The following is an 18,000-nucleotide window of genomic DNA, read 5'->3' as shown; positions in this document are numbered from 1 at the left end:
GATTAGAAAGTTCATTACAGAACTAGGTGTGGTGCCTGACATTATCAATCCCATTACACTGTACTGTGATAACAATGGAGCCATTGCGCAAGCAAAGGAACCACGGTCTCCTAATGCATCCAAGCATTACCTTAAGCGATACCACATCATTAGAGAGATTGTGGCTAGAGGAGATGTGAGAATAGAAAGAGTACCTACAGAGGACAACGTTGCAGATCCGTTGACAAAGCCTTTAACCCAGAGAAGACATGATCGTCATTTAACTTCTACTGGGATAAGTTTTAGAAACAATTGGCTTTAGTCCAAGTGGGAGTATGTTGGGGTTTAGTGTCCTATGATAATTGTTCTAGGATACAAACTTAATGTAAATGAATTGTTCTTTATATCATTTGTTTAATGAGATATATGTTTTATAACTATATAAAGGCAATCCCTTTTAAGCACTAAATAAAGTCTAATAAAAGGAAATCCGTAAGTTTATTTAAAGTGATTATAAAGTGTTCATACAAGCATGAAGTGAGACAAAACTTTATAGTAAACTGATAAACTTAAAACCACCCCAAGTCAAGTGATATGTTTGGGATTGACATATCACTGTTGAGACTTGTATGTAACAATGTCTTCTGTCCGACAGAAAGCTGATCTCACAAGCTTCATATATACAGATATTTGGATAGTTACATAGATCCGATGAAACGTTGTTCATTAGGATTGGGGATCCGATTTGAGATAACGGGATGGGTAGATTCATCCTTGTCACCTGTTCATCTCATTGGTATTAATAGGTATAACTAATCCTCAGACTCAAAGGAATATTAATTGGTATTCTGGATTACGGAATGTGATGCTTTGACTCTGGTGTAACACGATCCTTAACAGAGATGACTCTGGGGTGTGAACAGTAGACGTTGGGTATCACAGGAAGTAATTGCAGAGTCGTTATATATTGGATTGAGCATTTATCACTCCCGATAAATGGGAGATACATCCATGGATCGCTTGTGGAAGACTCGACTCTAAATCCTTGCAAGGTGATAGCTTAAGAGTAAGAAATACAGATTTCACTTAACCTATCTTTTTGAGTTGACTCGGCCTGTACAAGTAAAACGAACGTCTCGCTATATGTGACTTGACATCACCCATAGTCATAAGATTCAGTTCAAGGATGTAGTTGATAAAGGATCGAATTATACTGTAACTAATACGGAAAGGTTAACGACAGAATCAACCTGTCTTCTTATAGCTCCGGGGGAATGATTACGGACTTGCTAATCACATACTCTGTACATCATTCCGTTATGCAAAGATTAAATATAATTCTTTGAAAATTAATTTAATAACGTTGCATACGGCTAGAAGCAATAAGAACCTAATGGATCACACATAAGACTTGGAACCTAAAAGAGAGATAGATGTTAATTAATTGATAGAAGCCCAATTGAGCCCAATAAGGCCCATGGACATAAGGGGGTCGAAATTCATGTAGTAATATACATGAATAATTAATTTGATTTTGTTAATCCTAATTAGATTAGGAATATGAATTAAATTAATTAAGAGATAATTAAGTTAGGAGTTTTAATTAGATTAATATACTCATATTATTATCCAATAAGGTTATTATTATTATCCTTAATATATTAGATATATAGTGAGATAATAATTAGGAATTCTATTCCGAATGGAATTCCTATTCAGTAACCTAATTCTATCTAACTAGGGATTAGATACAAGAGATTATAAATACCCCTTCCCTTGAGATTTTCAAAATCCAAGCAAGCCATACCCTACTTGTGATTTTTGAAATTCACCTAGTCCAAGAGAGAGAAAATTCGACACCCCTAGTTCGAGGACGAGATTTCTCTACGGCTTCGTTTGATCAATTGATTTTCATCTATTTATTTTATCCTTGATCTTGTGTTGATTAGTTAGAGGCAATCTACTTTGGTTGCTATTCAACGGTTGATACTAAATTAATCTTCCCGTGTTTTATTTCGTGTTTGGGAACTCGAAGAAGAAAAACAAACAAAAGGGAGAAATTCGTTTTACTACTCCTACATCAGGTCAGTTCATGATTTCGCGGATTCTCGAAGATTGAACCGTCGGATCGTCGCGATTTTTGGACAGGAGCTTCTAGACATATTCTTCCACGTTTCCACCGAAGGGATTGTCGTTCGGAGGTCTGGAAGGTCTGTTTTGGATAGGGGCAGATTGGTAGACAGTTTCTATCTCTTTTGAAGTTGTGGGCACTTCATTAACAACGGTAGATTGATCATCAAGAGGTAATTCTTCTTATCTCTCTTTATATGAAATAACGGTTAACGGATCTTGTGGTTTATGGAAATAGGTTAAAAAATTTATATTTCTCACTTTAACAGCTTCAACTACCTCTTCCACCACCTTCTCCCTCTTAGGGCAACCCTCGTAAGTATGACCAAACATACCACACTCATAACATACATTATGTATACCTTCATACTCAATAAAATAAACTGTATTCTGAACATAGAATTTAGACAAAAGGGGTTTAGCAAGGTCAATATCAATACATACTCTTGCAAACTTACCTCTAACTGCCCTAATGGTAGTTTTATCCACATGGTGGACTTTGCCAACAAGCCCACCTATCTTATTAAGAAAGCTTTCATTATAATATTCGATTGGTAGGTCCGGAAATTTTACCCAAGTCAGAATTCTATTCACCGAACAATCATGTGGATTAAAGTTGGGGACCCATGGCCTTAAGGCCAGAACATGATTAGAAATAATGTATGGACCCCCATTAATCACAGCATTATAATCCTCAGCCCAGGTAAATTTAATTACATAATAGCCATTTTCTAAGTCAGTAATACTGACTTTCCCTTTTTTAACCCACTGCGCCTGGATCCTCTGAGCGAAATAGTTGAAACTAATTCTTTTCCCAAGCACTGTCACTATTAAAGATAACTTCCATTTAGTCCTAAGGGCACGCTTATCGGCCGATGAAAGCCGAATCACAGGACATAAAGGATCATCCTGTTCCCCATCCTCCTCGTCTGAATCAGAAAAAACCTCCTCCGAATCACCCTCCACAAGTCCTTCATTTAAAAATGACTCCTCTTCGACCACACCCATGATCGTATCTTTCCACGAAATTCTCCCCAGGCCTTGCTCGTAATTATTTTTATTCACCACATCACCATCTGGCCTAGAAACCACATTCACAACAGACGGGGCCTTGAAGGTCCCCGCTTCCAACTTATTCTGATCCCCCCTAATAGCCAAAGTCCTACCCGAAATCCCGCAGCCAGCCTGGACCTGTTTGTCTCCTGCGCCTGCTACCGCAGGCCCCCATACGCGCTCCGCCATCAGGCCGCACGCCTCCTGGCCCAAAACCTCTCCCCCCACCATCCGGTTGCACGCCTCGCCCCCTGGCCTAACGCCCTCGCCACCCTCGCCCTCACTCTCCGCAAGGATCGCCCCCTACCATCCGCACGACTGCCGCCACACTCCCCCTAATCTCTCCCCTCGCCCCCTGCCGTCCCGAGCGTTGGCTCTCTCCCTCTCCTCCCGAAATAGAACCGTCGGTCCCCCTCAAAACCCCCACCGATCTCCTTCCTCTCCCCTCCTTATCCCCATCCGACCCCAGATCCCCACCGAATCCCATCCCCGCCTCTAGATCCGCCCTGTCCGCCCTCAAACAGTTCCCTCCCCTACCTTACGCCGCCCTTTCCGATGACTTTTCAATACTTATAATATCTAACACTTAAATTTTTATTTTTATATTTATATTTTCAACCCTTAATTTTCAGATCCACAGCTTAGTAAAAATCATGCTTTTTGGTAGGTGAATACGAAAAATATTTACTTTGGACGACCAAGCTGTAAACTTGACCCACCCACATATAATTCATGATTTGCTTCGTTCATAAAAGAAAAATAAAAAGATAAAAATCCCAATAATTCACAGTGTCCTTACGATCATATCATCTCACAAGAATAACATGAGCAGGTCCACATTGAACAAAAACCCAAGTAAGTACAATTGGGTAAATATATAAAAACCAATAGCGTAAGATTACAGTCTTTGGTGATGACGGCTCTGGAAGGGAGAAAACACAAACAAAGCGAAAGAAAGAAAGAGTTTGCCGATCAATTTCCGATTTCAATTCAGTAATCTCTTTCTTCTTTTTCTTCTACTTTAAGATACGAGAAAATAAAGGCACAGTTAGGGTTTTTATTTTTTTGGTTTTATCCCATGTTTTCTCCCCCACCGTAGCGGCGGGGGTACCCACCGTCAAATGTCTCTACTCGAATCTCCTTCCGTTGATTGCCCATCTCAACGCTCCTCAGCCACCGCTATTAACGGCCACGATCACCGCGTTTCGTCCAAGCGCAAATTGGACGATTACGCACCTACCTTCGACGACGACGATGACGTGGATTTCTCGGACTTAGTCTCCGTTAGGATGCGCAAGGACGAGTCTCTTGCAGTGGATTCCTCCTCCACTGCACAGGATAAAGAATCGTCAACCTCTTCCTCTAACCACCTTGATACTCGCGTCTCCGATGCTAAATCAGCCCATTGTTCGTGCTCCGCATCTCTTCCCGGCCCCAGCCGGTCTGCCTCCAGGTTACAATTCTTTATAAGAATGATCTCCGATGGAAATAACATTGTTATACATGCTAATTCCGGTGATACAGTGAAATCGGTTCACGAGCGGATTCAGGCAATTACGGGGATTCCGATTATTGAACAGAGGCTAATTTATAGGGGTAAGCAACTTCAGTGGGAGCAGTCACTGGCGGAGTGTTCAATTCAGAATGATGCGGGCCTTCATTTAGTAGGACGGATGCGAAGTACCAAGCACCCACAGACTTGTCAGTTAATTGACGACATGGTTTCTTTCATTTCTAGGCTCTGCAAGGCAGTATTGCCTTGCCATCCTTATGCGTCAAAACACATTAAAAATCTGATGAATGAATTCTTCACTCTGACGTCCAAAGACAATAGCGAGACTGCAATTGGGCATCTTCAGATATTTATGTCATCCTCTGCTCCTGCTGCTTTGGTAATGCTTTACATTTCCTCCATTAAAGGTAACAAAGAGTGTGCTGAGAGTTCAATTAGGCATTTTCTGAATTCATGTAGGATTTCGCTGCCAAAGAATTTGCATACACAGTCCGCTCCTATAGTATTAGAGTTTTGTAAGTTGCTTAGAAAGGTTGCTCATGATGATCCTTTATATCTCTCATGCCGCAGTACACTTGGGTCGTTGTTGGAGAGTATGGGGGTTTCTCGGGGCTTGTCGAAGTATGGGGATGGGGAGGATGTAAAGGCTTTGATTGTGGTACAGGACATTTTCCCTTTTGTTAGTGAGTTAGCTAATAGGTTATCTAGGGATTTGGTTTCAAGTATGGAATCTTCTACCAGCTCGGGGCCATTGTCAAGCGATGTTCGGGACTTTTCAGCCTTCTTGCTTCCATTGCATGCTGCCATTTCCGAGCAGCTGGGTTCTCAAGGTCCATTTTCTATGCCTTTAAACAAAAGGGGTTTTAGTCATCCATTATATGCTGAGGAGATAGAGCAGCTTCATGTTATATTTGGTGATTTGCTGGTGAAGATGGATAACTGCCTAATTAAAATGGAGAATTGCTTGCCTTTGAAGCCAAATGGAGAAGGTGATTCTACTCGCACAGGATGGTGTCAGTATTTTGCAATTTTGAAGGAATTGAATAACATTTCCAAACTTTATAAATATGCTGAAGAACAATTTTGGGAAGTTTTAAGGCTGAGGAAGGTTTCCCTATGTGTGCTAATAGTTAAATATGCAAAGCGCAATGATGATCATCAGTGGCTTCTTCAGCACAAAGAGGTGACTGATTTTGAATCCAGAAGGCATTTGGCCATGATGATGTTTCCTGAGGTCAAAGAAGATTATGAGGAGCTGCATGAGATGCTCATTGACAGGTCCCAGCTGTTGGCCGAGTCATTTGAGTACATAGCACGGGCAGATACTGATGCACTACGTGGTGGTCTATTTATGGAATTTAAAAACGAGGAAGCTACTGGTCCTGGTGTATTGCGGGAGTGGTTTTTCTTGGTTGTCCAAGCTATATTCAATCAACAAAATGCGCTTTTTGTTGCATGTCCAAATGACCGTAGAAGATTCTTTCCTAATCCTGGTAATCTTCTTTAAGCTTCTTGATGCATGCTTTATTGCTTTCCCTATAAGTGCAGTATCTTGTTAGCTCTGTTATCAGAATCTTACGATTTGATTCAGCTCTATTTCGAGCCGGGTCATAGGGTGAATCTAAATTATAACATAATCTTACGATTCGCGATTCAAATTGTAGGATTTGATTCAATTCAGCTCTATTTCGAGCTGGATCTATAGGGCGAACCTAAATTATAAAAGAGGTGTGAATTGGTCGTATCGGTTGAGTAGGACGATTCCACCGATTCAGGAATTATGCTAAAAAAATTGATAATAACTACTGCAGCTGATTCCAAATTATAGTTTAGGAAGACTAGAAGTCTCTAAAGAAGGAAGGAAATAAAGTAGTGGAAAAGAACCAATCAGAAATGAAAAAAAAAGAAAGAAATAAAGTAGACCCGGCAAAGCAACACACGACCCGATGACACGACACGAACACGACATGCTTTTTTAGTGTTAGTGTTTAGGGTTTTATGACACGACACGAAAGTTGACACGACACGAAATGACACGTTAATTTTCGTGTCATTTTCGTGTCAACCCGAAAACACGAAACTGACACGGATATTGAAAATTATTGTTATATTCTCTCGTGTTTTTTATATCACTTTATTAATACAGATAATAAAATTATAATTATTAATTGCAAATATTGATTTGAATTTCCTAAATTGTTATAAACACATTACATGACCCTCTAACATGATATTATCGAACTTTTCGATAATTATTGTTAACATACTAGTCTAAAAATGATATAAAATGTTTAAAAACAGTACCATATCTTCTTATATTTTTAAGAGTTATTATTAATATATATGCATAACAAAATTACATGTAACCCGAAAACACGACACGAAATCGACACTAACCCGAACAGGTTAACACGACTTTGACACGAAAGTTTTTGGGTTGGGTTTGGGTTTACTCTTTTTTGACACGAACCCGAAATGACACGACACGAACACGACTCGAACACGATAATTGCCAGGTCTAAAATAAAGTTAACTGTAATTAATCCTTAACAAATCAAAACACATTAACATATATGACTTTCCAATTTCAAATCAATACGCAAGTCCCATCCCATCCCATTCCGAAAACGTTTTTGGCACTTTGCTTTGTCGTGGTGCAACAACCGATGATCAGAAGCAAATTATCTTCATCACCGTTCATCAAAAACTTCAACAACACTACCTATTAAACTCACTCTCCTCTAGTCCGATTGTTATTTATCATTTTATCAACTCAAACTCTCCATCTCTACTAAGCCCTTGTTTGGGAGGAGGTTAATGTACGTTAATGGAATGTAAAATTTTAAATTAACAATGTTTGGGAAATTTTGTTAAGAGTAAATGAAGGTTAATGGGAGTTAACATTTAACTCCCATTACCTCTATATCTTAACCTCTAAAATGAGGGTTAATGAGAGTAATGGAAACTTTTTAATTTAAACTAACTTTTTTAACTCTCATTTACATTCCATCAACTTCCAAACAAGGTTAAACTTTAACCTTCATCACTTCCCTTCCATTTCCATTAGCTCCTCTAACTCTCACCTCCATTAACCTCCCAGCTCCTAAACAAAGGCTAAGTTATTAAACAGAGTCCGATTTGTGAATTAGTTTTATTAGGATTGCATTTGCATTAGATTTGAATTTTAAGTACTTGATTTGTTTTTTGACATTAAAATTGCATTTCTAGATTAAATTTGATAATATTTTAAGTTCAACATGGTAAATATTTTATTTTTTTTATATTATGAATTTGAACCGAATCTTATGATTCGATTCGAGAGTCACAGTTGACAAAATGAGGATTTCAATTCACGAGTCGAATCTCGATTTGACAACTATGCTAGTGATTCTTCCCTTATCCTACTACATGTATTATGATTGTTATCCCTGCTGGTTGGTTTTAACATCTTTTCTTGTTGACTTGTTTTTATATGTCAAACTGATAGCTGGGATAAAATGGAGAACACTTTGCATAGGTTGACTTAGAAAACTGGTTACAGTTGGTGATACTCCTTTATCTGAAGAATAGATAACTGAAAAGCCACTGCTATTCTCATTTCAAATGTCTAATCATTAATAATTTTGGCTAGTTAAAGAAAATCCAGCATTTGATGAAACTATACAGGGCTTGGTTTAAGGTGGTCATTAGGGGGGGGGGGATTAATGTTGGAAGCTTATATTATTCTTTTTATTCATATTGCTAACTTGACCGTGAGGATTATTCAGTGAGATAGTTGTGATTTAGATAGCTTATGCAGTGATATAGTAGTTTATTTTCTGCAAAGGGATGATAAATAGGTAATTATCAATTTCAATCTAAGAAAATTAAAGAGAAAATGGCTTCATACTAGGTAAATTTTAGGTCATGCACTCAGAGTTAAGACTGTTACTGTTGTATACAGGTCAGAGATTATTGTTGTAGCTTTTTATTTAGGATTAAATCCATATTTGGCCCTTGTGGTATCCAAAATTGTCATTTTCCCCTGTGGTATCATTTGGTAACATTGCCCCCTGGAGTATTTCCTTAGGTGACATCTAATTCATTTTGGATGGGAAACTAATGGGTTTGTTAAATTTTTTGCCACTTTACACAATTTTTGACATGTGACATGTAAATATAACAATTTTTAATTTTTTTTTCTCTATAGATTTAATATGTAGATAAATAAGAAAAATTACTTATTTATCCATGTATTAAATCTAAATGGAAAAAATTTTTAAATCAATTGCCACGTGTAAATGTCATGTGTCAAAAATTGTGTAATGTGGCAAAAAAATTAACAAATCCGTTAGTTTTCAATCCAAAATGGGTTAAACGTCACTTATGGAAATACTTCAAGGGGCAAATTTTACCAAATGATACCATATGGGGCAAATGCCAAAATTCTGGATACTACAAGGGCCGAATATAGGTTTAATTCTTTTCATAGTTGTAAGGCGCGCGCCCGAGCGACACAAGGGGCACCAAAACAAAATAACAACACTTAACATTTCTAAAATGACACAAATAGTCAAATAACAACAATTTAATCATAAAACGCATGAGATAAATTCTGATTAACTACTAAGACAATTATATTTCATAACAAAATTTAAATCTAAACTAAAGACCTCAACTTCAACTAAGCACTAAGTTATTAACTAATAGAATAATAACTACTTTTCCTCAAGCAAGACTAGTAAACTCTTTAGTCTTTATAGTCCCTATGCATCATCAAAGTCACTATCATCTCCTCCATCATCATATTCTTCTTCAAGGTTATCAATCTCATCTTTTTCTAATTTAATCTGAGTCCTTGATTTCCTATGGCTGTGATTTGAAGCTGAAAAAATCCCTAAAACAGTGTCTAGGCACGCCTTGAGTAAATCTTCTTACTCTTCTTTGAAGAAGAACCTTTATAAGCGTGACATTCATCATGTCTTATTCTTAAGTTTGTTCAGTGCAAACATATGCTTTGTTTACATGATCAAAATGAAATACTTCCTGTTTCTAGAACAGTGTGTTCACAATGTTTTCTTTTTTCTGCAGCATCTAAGGTTGATCCTATGCACCTTGACTATTTTACCTTTTCTGGTCGAGTTATTGCATTGGCTTTGATGCATAAAGTACAAGTTGGCATTGTCTTTGATCGTGTCTTTTTCTTGCAATTGGCTGGAAGGCATATTTCCTTGGATGATATACGTGATGCAGATCCATGCTTATACAGTAGCTGCAAGCAGATTCTTGAGATGGATGCTGATTTTATTGATTCAGATGCATTGGGCTTGACTTTTGTTAGAGAAGTTGAGGAGTTGGGATCCAGGAGAGTCGTGGAGCTCTGTCGGGATGGCAAAAGCATTTCTGTAACTAGCAAGAATAGAGAGGAATATGTTAATCTTCTCATTCAACATCGCTTTGTCATTTCTATCTCTGATCAGGTCTCTCGTTTTGCACGGGGTTTTGCCGATATTCTGTCTAAATCAGAGCTAAAACCATTTTTTTTCCGAAGCTTGGAGCTTGAAGATCTTGATTGGATGTTATATGGATGTGAAAGTGCCGTCTGCATAGAAGATTGGAAGGCACATACCGAGTATAATGGATACAAAGAAACTGATCCTCAGATATCCTGGTTTTGGAAGGTATGTTCTAATGACCTTTTTTTTTTATCATTTTGAAATAGAGTATTTTACATTTTCTCGATTTTTCTGGTTCCTATGGGTGAGATGTGAACACTTCATTGGGGTTAAGAAAAAGGTTAATCTTACTGTAGGTTTTCACTAGTTTAGTGCCTCATGTGCAATATTGAAGCTAGAACTGCATAAATCTTTCTGCATGGTTCGGCAAAAATGAATAAAAAAATTCCTTGCTTAATTGGTGTAATAGCAAAATTATGAATGATATATTCTTAGGCCGAAAAGGGAACCTGAGGAGGTTCTTAGGGTTGGGTGAGCAATTGGGGTATGGGTACTAAAACAATTAAATGTATTGTTAACTAAAGAAACAAGTATTAAGTTGTTGACATAGATGCAGGTAACACAAAATAGTGGTTTTTGTAGTTGTAAATACTGGAGAAAATTCAAGTGCTCCATGGCAGATGGTGAGAGGGCATCAGACTGCCTTGAGTAGCTTGAGAATAGCTCAGTGTATATGTGAAGTCCTTCCACGTTCTGTTGGATCAATGAATAGCTTGAGGAGATTGAGTAGCTTGAGAATAGCTCAGTGCCTTGAGTATCTTTTGCTTAACTTTTGGCATGCTTAGTCAATATATGGATCCTTAAACAAGCTGTTGGCAGTTGCATTTGTTATTTCATCAAATTTAGGACCATTGTAATTAGAGTATTGTGCTGGTCTTAGATTTGAAATATAAGAGATTTTACTGAAGAATTGCTATATGCATAGAATTGTGTTTAAGGTGCATGTTTTGGGGGGGTTCACTATTTATTCAGACATTAAGTAAGAAATCAGGACATAGATTTCAACAAATTATAGTGGTCTTTAATTTTAAACTTGCTGCTAACTTGTAAGATAGAATCCATATTAATGGATATGTAATTTCACCCTTAGAGCATCTCCAAGAGACTCTTAGTCCACTCTCTAAAAATAATATAAACAATTGACTCTTAGTGATTTGAGGAGTGGCTGATACATATCATCTCCAACAATACTCCTCATTTTCACTCCTTATTTATTATTTTATCATTAAAGTTATTAAGTATTGTTGTATTTATCAATGGTGAGATGAGAGACTCCTCAATGATAAATTATTAATAAAAAAATAAAATAAGGAGGGGACTAGGAGTGGAGAAAAGCTTCTCAATAATAGAGAGGACGGAGAGGCTCTTAGTGATTTGAGGAGTCACTAAGAGGCTGTTGGAGTTGGTTTTTAACTCTATCTCCTCAAATTTTAACTCAACACAATTGACTGTGTATACTTCTTTTGAGTTGCTTCTGGCTGTATAAATACTTTTTAAGTATGTATCTGTGCAACCTAGATATGAAGTTGAGACATGTCAAATTAGACATTCTTAAAGAGAGTTTCTATGGTATAGTTGTTATACTTGATAGCAACTGCTGAGCGGAAAAAAAGCCATCTTGAGCATTTTGATTAAAAGAAAAGTTCATTTCATAAGAGTAGATTTGACATGATCAAATCTAAAAACTTTGGAGCTACTACATAGTATTGTATTCTAGCCTCCAGGAATAGCATCTAAAATTTAGTCTCTTCTTCTTTTCTTCGTCTTGAAGATGTATTGTAGAAGTGGTTTCAAGCTTAATCCAAAACTTAAGCTTTTCGTTCATTTTTATTTTTAGTCCCTTTGAATTTAGTTGGGTTGGTCATAGGGTTGTGGATTGTTAGGAAGCTATATGTCCTAAGCATTTCAGCAAAGTTCATTTGATTTCTTGTTGTATTGTCTTTGGTTTGTTTTTGAGTCAAGTAGATAGTTTAATTACTGGACATGAAGTATAAACTTTAGCTAATTAATTTGCTTTTTGGGTCATCCATGGTACACTTGCTTTTTGATTTGGTCTCACTTAAGTTAAGCCTTTGTTTGGATGAAGTGATATTAATGTATGGTAAGGTAGGTGGCTAGGTGCATTTTGGGAAAGGATTGTAATAATGAGTAATGCAATACATTATTGTGTTTAGAAAGATGGCAAGGCAAAATCATGATTTGACTATCAAGCACCGATACGGGTACGGCAAACGGCATTTCTAAAAAATATGAGATACGGGTATGGTGGGGATACGGCAAATTTTATATATAATTAATAATATATATATCATTTATACTGAAAATTCAAAAGATACATAAATATATAAATCACAAATCATAGTCATAAAGTCATTATAAAAACACAAATAAAACTCACAACTGATTGCACAGAAGAAATCAACAGAAGAACTCGACCAGGTGAGGGAAATGATTTAGGAATTTCAATTTTTTAGGGTTCAATCGCATCGCACCGATCGCACAAAGGGAGAGATTTTCAATTTTAGTTTTTAGGGTTCAATCAAAATGTTGTGCCTGTATATACTAGTGGGTGGGATTATTTAATTTTAATCCTTATACTTTCTGAGTTTTTTTAAAAAAACCCTAATACTTTCAAAGTTTTTTTTAAAAAAACCCCTAAAGTATCCCTGAAGTATCCCCGACGTGTCCCCGCGTATCCCCTCATTTAAAAAGAAAAAGAAAAAAGGGATACTTCTCAGGCGTGTCCCGTACGTATCCCGCTGTATCCCCGTACTCGGAGTATCGGATACGCGTACGGTGACCTCCGGGAAGTATCGGTGCTTCATAGTGATTTGATAATTTGTATATATTTGTTTTGAAGGCCAAGTATTATTGGATTAAGATTGCAAGAATGTCCTTGCAATTACAGGGAGTTCATTATTTAGCAAAATTAGTAGGTGTAAGTTTCTAAAATACTTTTTTTTAATGGAGAATATATTTGATTTTATAACTTAATTTACTTAACATTTTAATAATAAAACTACTTTTTTTAATGGAGAATATTTTTGATTTTATAACTTAATTTACTTAACATTTTAATAATACTTAAGGTTTTTGAATCCATCATTTATTTAGTTTGATTTTAGGGTAAATAATTTATTAGTCCCCTACGTTTTACCTAACACACTGTGTAGTCCCCCCTATTTTGAAAAACGCATTATAAGGTCCCTATCTTTTGCCAATATTAACCCTTTGGTCTTTTTGTCTATTTTTTTTATACTTCTAACCGTTATATTTAGTATAAAAAGTCAGAAATAACATAACAAAGTAACATGGTCATTTTGTATTTTACTGTGGTTTTACTAAAAGCTAAGATATATTACCAAAGGATTAATATTGGCAAAAGATAGGAACCTTATAATGTGTTTTTCAAAATAGGGGGACTAAACAGTGTGTTACCTAAAAAGTGGGGGACTGATAAATTATTTTCCCTTGATTTTATGACTTACGCAAGTATTTTCAAAGTGATCCTTAAGGTGTTTTCAAAAGTAAAAGTTTGTCAACTAAGAGTTTTTTTTTTCTTATTTTTAATTCTTATTTTTAATCAATTCTGCTCTCGAATTTTACTATTTATGGGGATACATGAGGGATATGCGGGGATACATAGGGGATACGTTTCAGAGTTAATTAGGTAAAATTTAGGGTTTTTTTAAAATGACTTTACAAAAATAGGGGTTAAGATATATAAAAAATTAAATATAAATCCCTAACGATAATTAACTAAATCAGTCCAAACGCACCTTTTATTTGCAAAAAAACAAATAAATAAATAATTAAAAGCTAATCAGTGTTAAATGTTTGTAGATGAAGATCATGAAAATGTCTTAGAAATTAGACTTGGTAGTTTAATTAGTTTGAAGTATTAAATGTTTCCTTTTGATGCATTAATGACTTATTAGTTATTATGAATGTTATCTATGGTTTTATAATGACTTACGAATGTGTACTTATATATATAATTTGGTGTATCCCCGCAGTACCTGTATCTCATATTTTTTAAAAATGCTGTTTGTCGTACCCGTATGCGCAACCGTATCGGTGCTTCATAGCTAAATAGCATATATATAAATTTTACAGGGGCTGGACAATTGGGAAACACATAAAAAAGATAACATGGTAAGATAAAAGTAGGAAAACTTGTTAACACCTCGATTTGGGGTGTTAACTCATTGAGTGTTTTAATGGTTTTGAGACCATGAGATTACCTCAGCCATCCTATATCCTTCAGACGAAACAACTGATTTTGGAAACCGATACATTACTATACCTTAGTAATCCATCATCGAAGCAGTTTGTAGAGGACAAGGCAGATATAGGTAATAATAATCCTTCTATTAGCGCTATCAAACAACCACAAGAATTATTCATCAACAGAAGAGTTCCCTCAATCAAATGTCAAAGATACTTTTACCTTTTCTAAATGCTAGGGAATAGTGGTGGAAATGACATGATTTTCCATTCAGCTCTATTTCGAGCTGAATCTATAGGGTGAATCTAAGTTGTAACAGAATTGTACGAATCATACAATTTGATTCTATTCAGCTCTATTTCGAGTCGGATCTTCATCATTGTTCATCAAAAACTTCAACGACACTAACTACTAAACCCACTATCCTTTAGTCCGATTGTTATTTATCAAGTTATCCACTCAAACTAGTTTCTTTCCATCGTTATCAAGTTGATAACAAGGCAAAAAATGAGTCAGAAGCTCAAACACTCCATCTCCATTAAGTTATTAAACAGAGTCCAATTTGTGAATTAGTTTTAGGGAAATTTACATAGAAATTCAGATATGAAATTCTTATTATATGATTTAAAATTAATTTCTTGGTTTAGGTTTCATTTTCTGTAATCTGAGCATATAAAAATAGAAAAAAATTCTTTATTTTCTATTATTAGTATTTTCCTAATCTGGCATAATTCATAGAATATATATTGCTCCTGAAATTTTACCTACAGCATCTGATATTATTTTATTAGCTCTAATAATTTATATGTCAATGTTGGACTGGAAAACATTTACTCATTTAGTCAGAAACTCAAGAGTACATTCGGAGGACCATTTGTTGATTTCTTAACTTTTTACAAGTGTTCAGGAATTTGAAAATAAAGTTGAAATAAGTTTTATGTGAAAGTAGTCTGGATTGGTCATCAGTAACAAACAAGTCAGACTGGGGGAGGGTTAGATATGTTATATTTATTTAAAGCATCAATCGCAAAAGGTGGAATTTCCAAATGGAGTCTAGTTTGGGATCAGGCTAGAATCCTTTTACTTTGAAATCTGAACTAGGAGTTAGCCATTGCACAGTGTTATAAGCACTAGACGCCTTCAAGGCAATGAGACCTTGAATCGCCTTTTGTCACTAGGCGCCACCATATGTGCTCGTTTGAGGGTTCGAGGTGTTGCTTAATAAAATATCAAAGAAATAAATATTACAGCTCACCGTTCAGATAATAGTTCGTTATTGTGTAAATAGTGGATGTATATGTGAACACTACTGGTACATGTGGTATGATGTTTCAATTCAATTTCATCAACTATCAGTTTTTTGTACCATACGTAATTATTTGTATCCTCATCCTTGAATGAACAATCATAAATCATTGACCCACTCCATCCAATTTCATCAACAATCATAAATCACTGTTTTTCTTTGCTTGTTAAGTTGTGCATTCAGTCTCTTGTTATACTAGTATATTTATTATGATAGTGAGAAGTACGAGACCTATTAAATTAGGGAAAAGTACAAAAATAATTCTTTTGGTTTGGCCAATTTGCAAAGACAGTCTATGTGGTTTAAAAGTTTGCAAAAGTGTCCGTACTTTGTGAAATTTGCAGTTAAAGGATATGTGCGTCAATTTTTCGGCTAGACAATACTTGTGGCTTAGTTAATTTGTAAAGTTAGACTGTTGCAAAGTCAGTCTTTTTAATTGCTCCAAATCGCTCCCCGACAATGATTTTTGAAGGAATAACTGAGTTTGTAAACTGCAAAAAGCAATACCCCTGTTTGCAAACTTTTAAACCAGGATTGTCTTTGCAAATCCGCTAAACCACAAGGTATAAACCTTGTACTTTTCCTTTGTTTTTATTCTCTTCTTAGAACTGGTTCTTGGCTTATGGTTGTGCCAACATATTTAGATTGTTAGCTGACAGATGGAAATGTCTTGCACCGGTTTGGATATCCTTGCATTAGATTAATAAGATGTTTGTTTGTTACGATGAATATACATGTCAATACTTTTGATGTTAAGATCCTAGTCATGTAAGTTTACTGCTTGTAATATATATATATATATTTTGGTTATTTTCATGTCTCTACGACGAGGACGTGTGGGTAAAGTAAATAGATGATCCTACAAATATAACAAACTGCTTTGAATTCCATACCTAACTACAATCAGGAGGGAATTGACTGTTGCCACCTTCAGGGAGTTTGCAGATTCTTATATTATAACCATGCATATCTGCAGATTGTTGGGGAAATGTCAGCAGAACAGATGAAGGTGCTTCTCTTTTTTTGGACATCGGTGAAGTATCTCCCTGTTGAAGGTTTCCGAGGGTTGGCTTCTAGACTATATATATACAAATCCACAGAGCCTCATGATCGGCTTCCTTCATCACATACATGCTTTTATCGGTTGTGTTTCCCGCCTTATTCTTCAATGGCTGTGATGCAAGAGCGATTGAATGTGATAACCCAAGAACATGTTGGGTGCAGCTTCGGAACTTGGTGAATAAATGGGGTTGAGTTTGAAATTGCACATAGAAAAATTTGTACTCAGGTTTGTACAGATAGGAAGATTTCATGGGATTTGATTAGACTTTTGTAAGGAGGCTGGTATTAGTTAATTTATGTATCCTTGATGTCATTGCTGTTTTTGCCTAAACTGTTAATAGTAGGTATAAGCGTAAATAATGGAGGTTGAAGGAACAAAAATTCCGAGCAGCTTCCATCTACTTCCGCAGCTGCTTTTGTTGACCTGTAAGTACAAATTCTGCAATGACATCCTGATCAATAGAAAGATTAGAATTTCTGTCTCATTTTTTGGTAAGAATCACTCTTAAACTTGTTGATTCTGTGATTCGGGGTAAGTAGGATAGGCATATGAATTGGCATCTATTCTTGTTACTTTGGCCTTCTGGGATTCAAAATATGGTCCTCGACAACCGTACCATTTTGTATGGTTGGCAAATGTGTGGATGGGTCATACTATCATTCAACGAGCCAACCTTTACTGTCTGTGATTGGGTTAATACAAATTACCTCAACTAGGGTTGCACAAGTAAAATCTAACTGAAACTAAATTGAGAATTCGGTTTGACCCATGTGGTTTTCTATCCCTTATCCAAAGTGGATGAAAGTGTCTAATTTAGTGAGATGGAAGCAAAATGAGTCAAATATGTTAATGGATCCTTTCAAATGGGCTAGATTAGTAATTAGTCTACATTTTTTTTCCACAAAAGCAGTACTTTAAGCCTTTGATTGGATGAGGATTTAGTATGAAACCGTTGTTATGATATAACACTCCAAATTCAGAGGGGTTAGGAGGTTACAAGTTTAATTTACAAAATTATCCTTATCTATTTTTTTTAATTACCCTTCCTCACGGTGTTTTCTATGCTTACTTTGTTTTTGACAAAGTAAGCATTACTTTGTTTTTTCAATAGCCTAAATAGGTTATTTATTTTATTTTTCAAAACATTTATAAATGAATACGTTTTAATATATATATTTGGATATACAATTTTAAATAATTTATATATTTAAAATGAAAAAGAATTTAATAAAC

General features: G+C 35.8%; 1 protein-coding gene across 1 annotated transcript; it reads left to right on the top strand.

The window, feature by feature from the left end:
• The first annotated feature begins 4,065 nt into the window (after window positions 1-4,065).
• Window positions 4,066-17,079, top strand: LOC136206300 (E3 ubiquitin-protein ligase UPL5). Its single transcript, XM_065997302.1, has 3 exons — window positions 4,066-6,168; window positions 9,746-10,335; window positions 16,681-17,079. Exons 1-3 carry the CDS (start codon window positions 4,284-4,286, stop codon window positions 16,942-16,944), a joined length of 2,739 nt encoding a protein of 912 aa, XP_065853374.1. The 5' UTR covers window positions 4,066-4,283; the 3' UTR covers window positions 16,945-17,079.
• The last annotated feature ends 921 nt before the right edge of the window (window positions 17,080-18,000 follow it).

This window comes from Euphorbia lathyris, chromosome 9 (genome assembly GCF_963576675.1).
Source record: "Euphorbia lathyris chromosome 9, ddEupLath1.1, whole genome shotgun sequence".
NCBI lineage: Eukaryota > Viridiplantae > Streptophyta > Magnoliopsida > Malpighiales > Euphorbiaceae > Euphorbia > Euphorbia lathyris.
The sequence above is the reverse complement of the archived record's forward strand: the minus strand, read 5'-3'. Positions and strand labels throughout refer to the sequence as shown.

What these genes read in the sequence shown, in the direction of transcription:
- LOC136206300 (XM_065997302.1), top strand. Translation starts at nt 4,284, where the DNA reads ATGTCTCTACTCGAATCTCCTTCCGTTGATTGCCCATCTCAACGCTCC. An exon ending in AAGATTCTTTCCTAATCCTG is followed by an intron (nt 6,169 to 9,745) that starts GTAATCTTCTTT and finishes TTTTTTCTGCAG; the next exon opens with CATCTAAGGTTGATCCTATG. An exon ending in AGATATCCTGGTTTTGGAAG is followed by an intron (nt 10,336 to 16,680) that starts GTATGTTCTAAT and finishes GCATATCTGCAG; the next exon opens with ATTGTTGGGGAAATGTCAGC.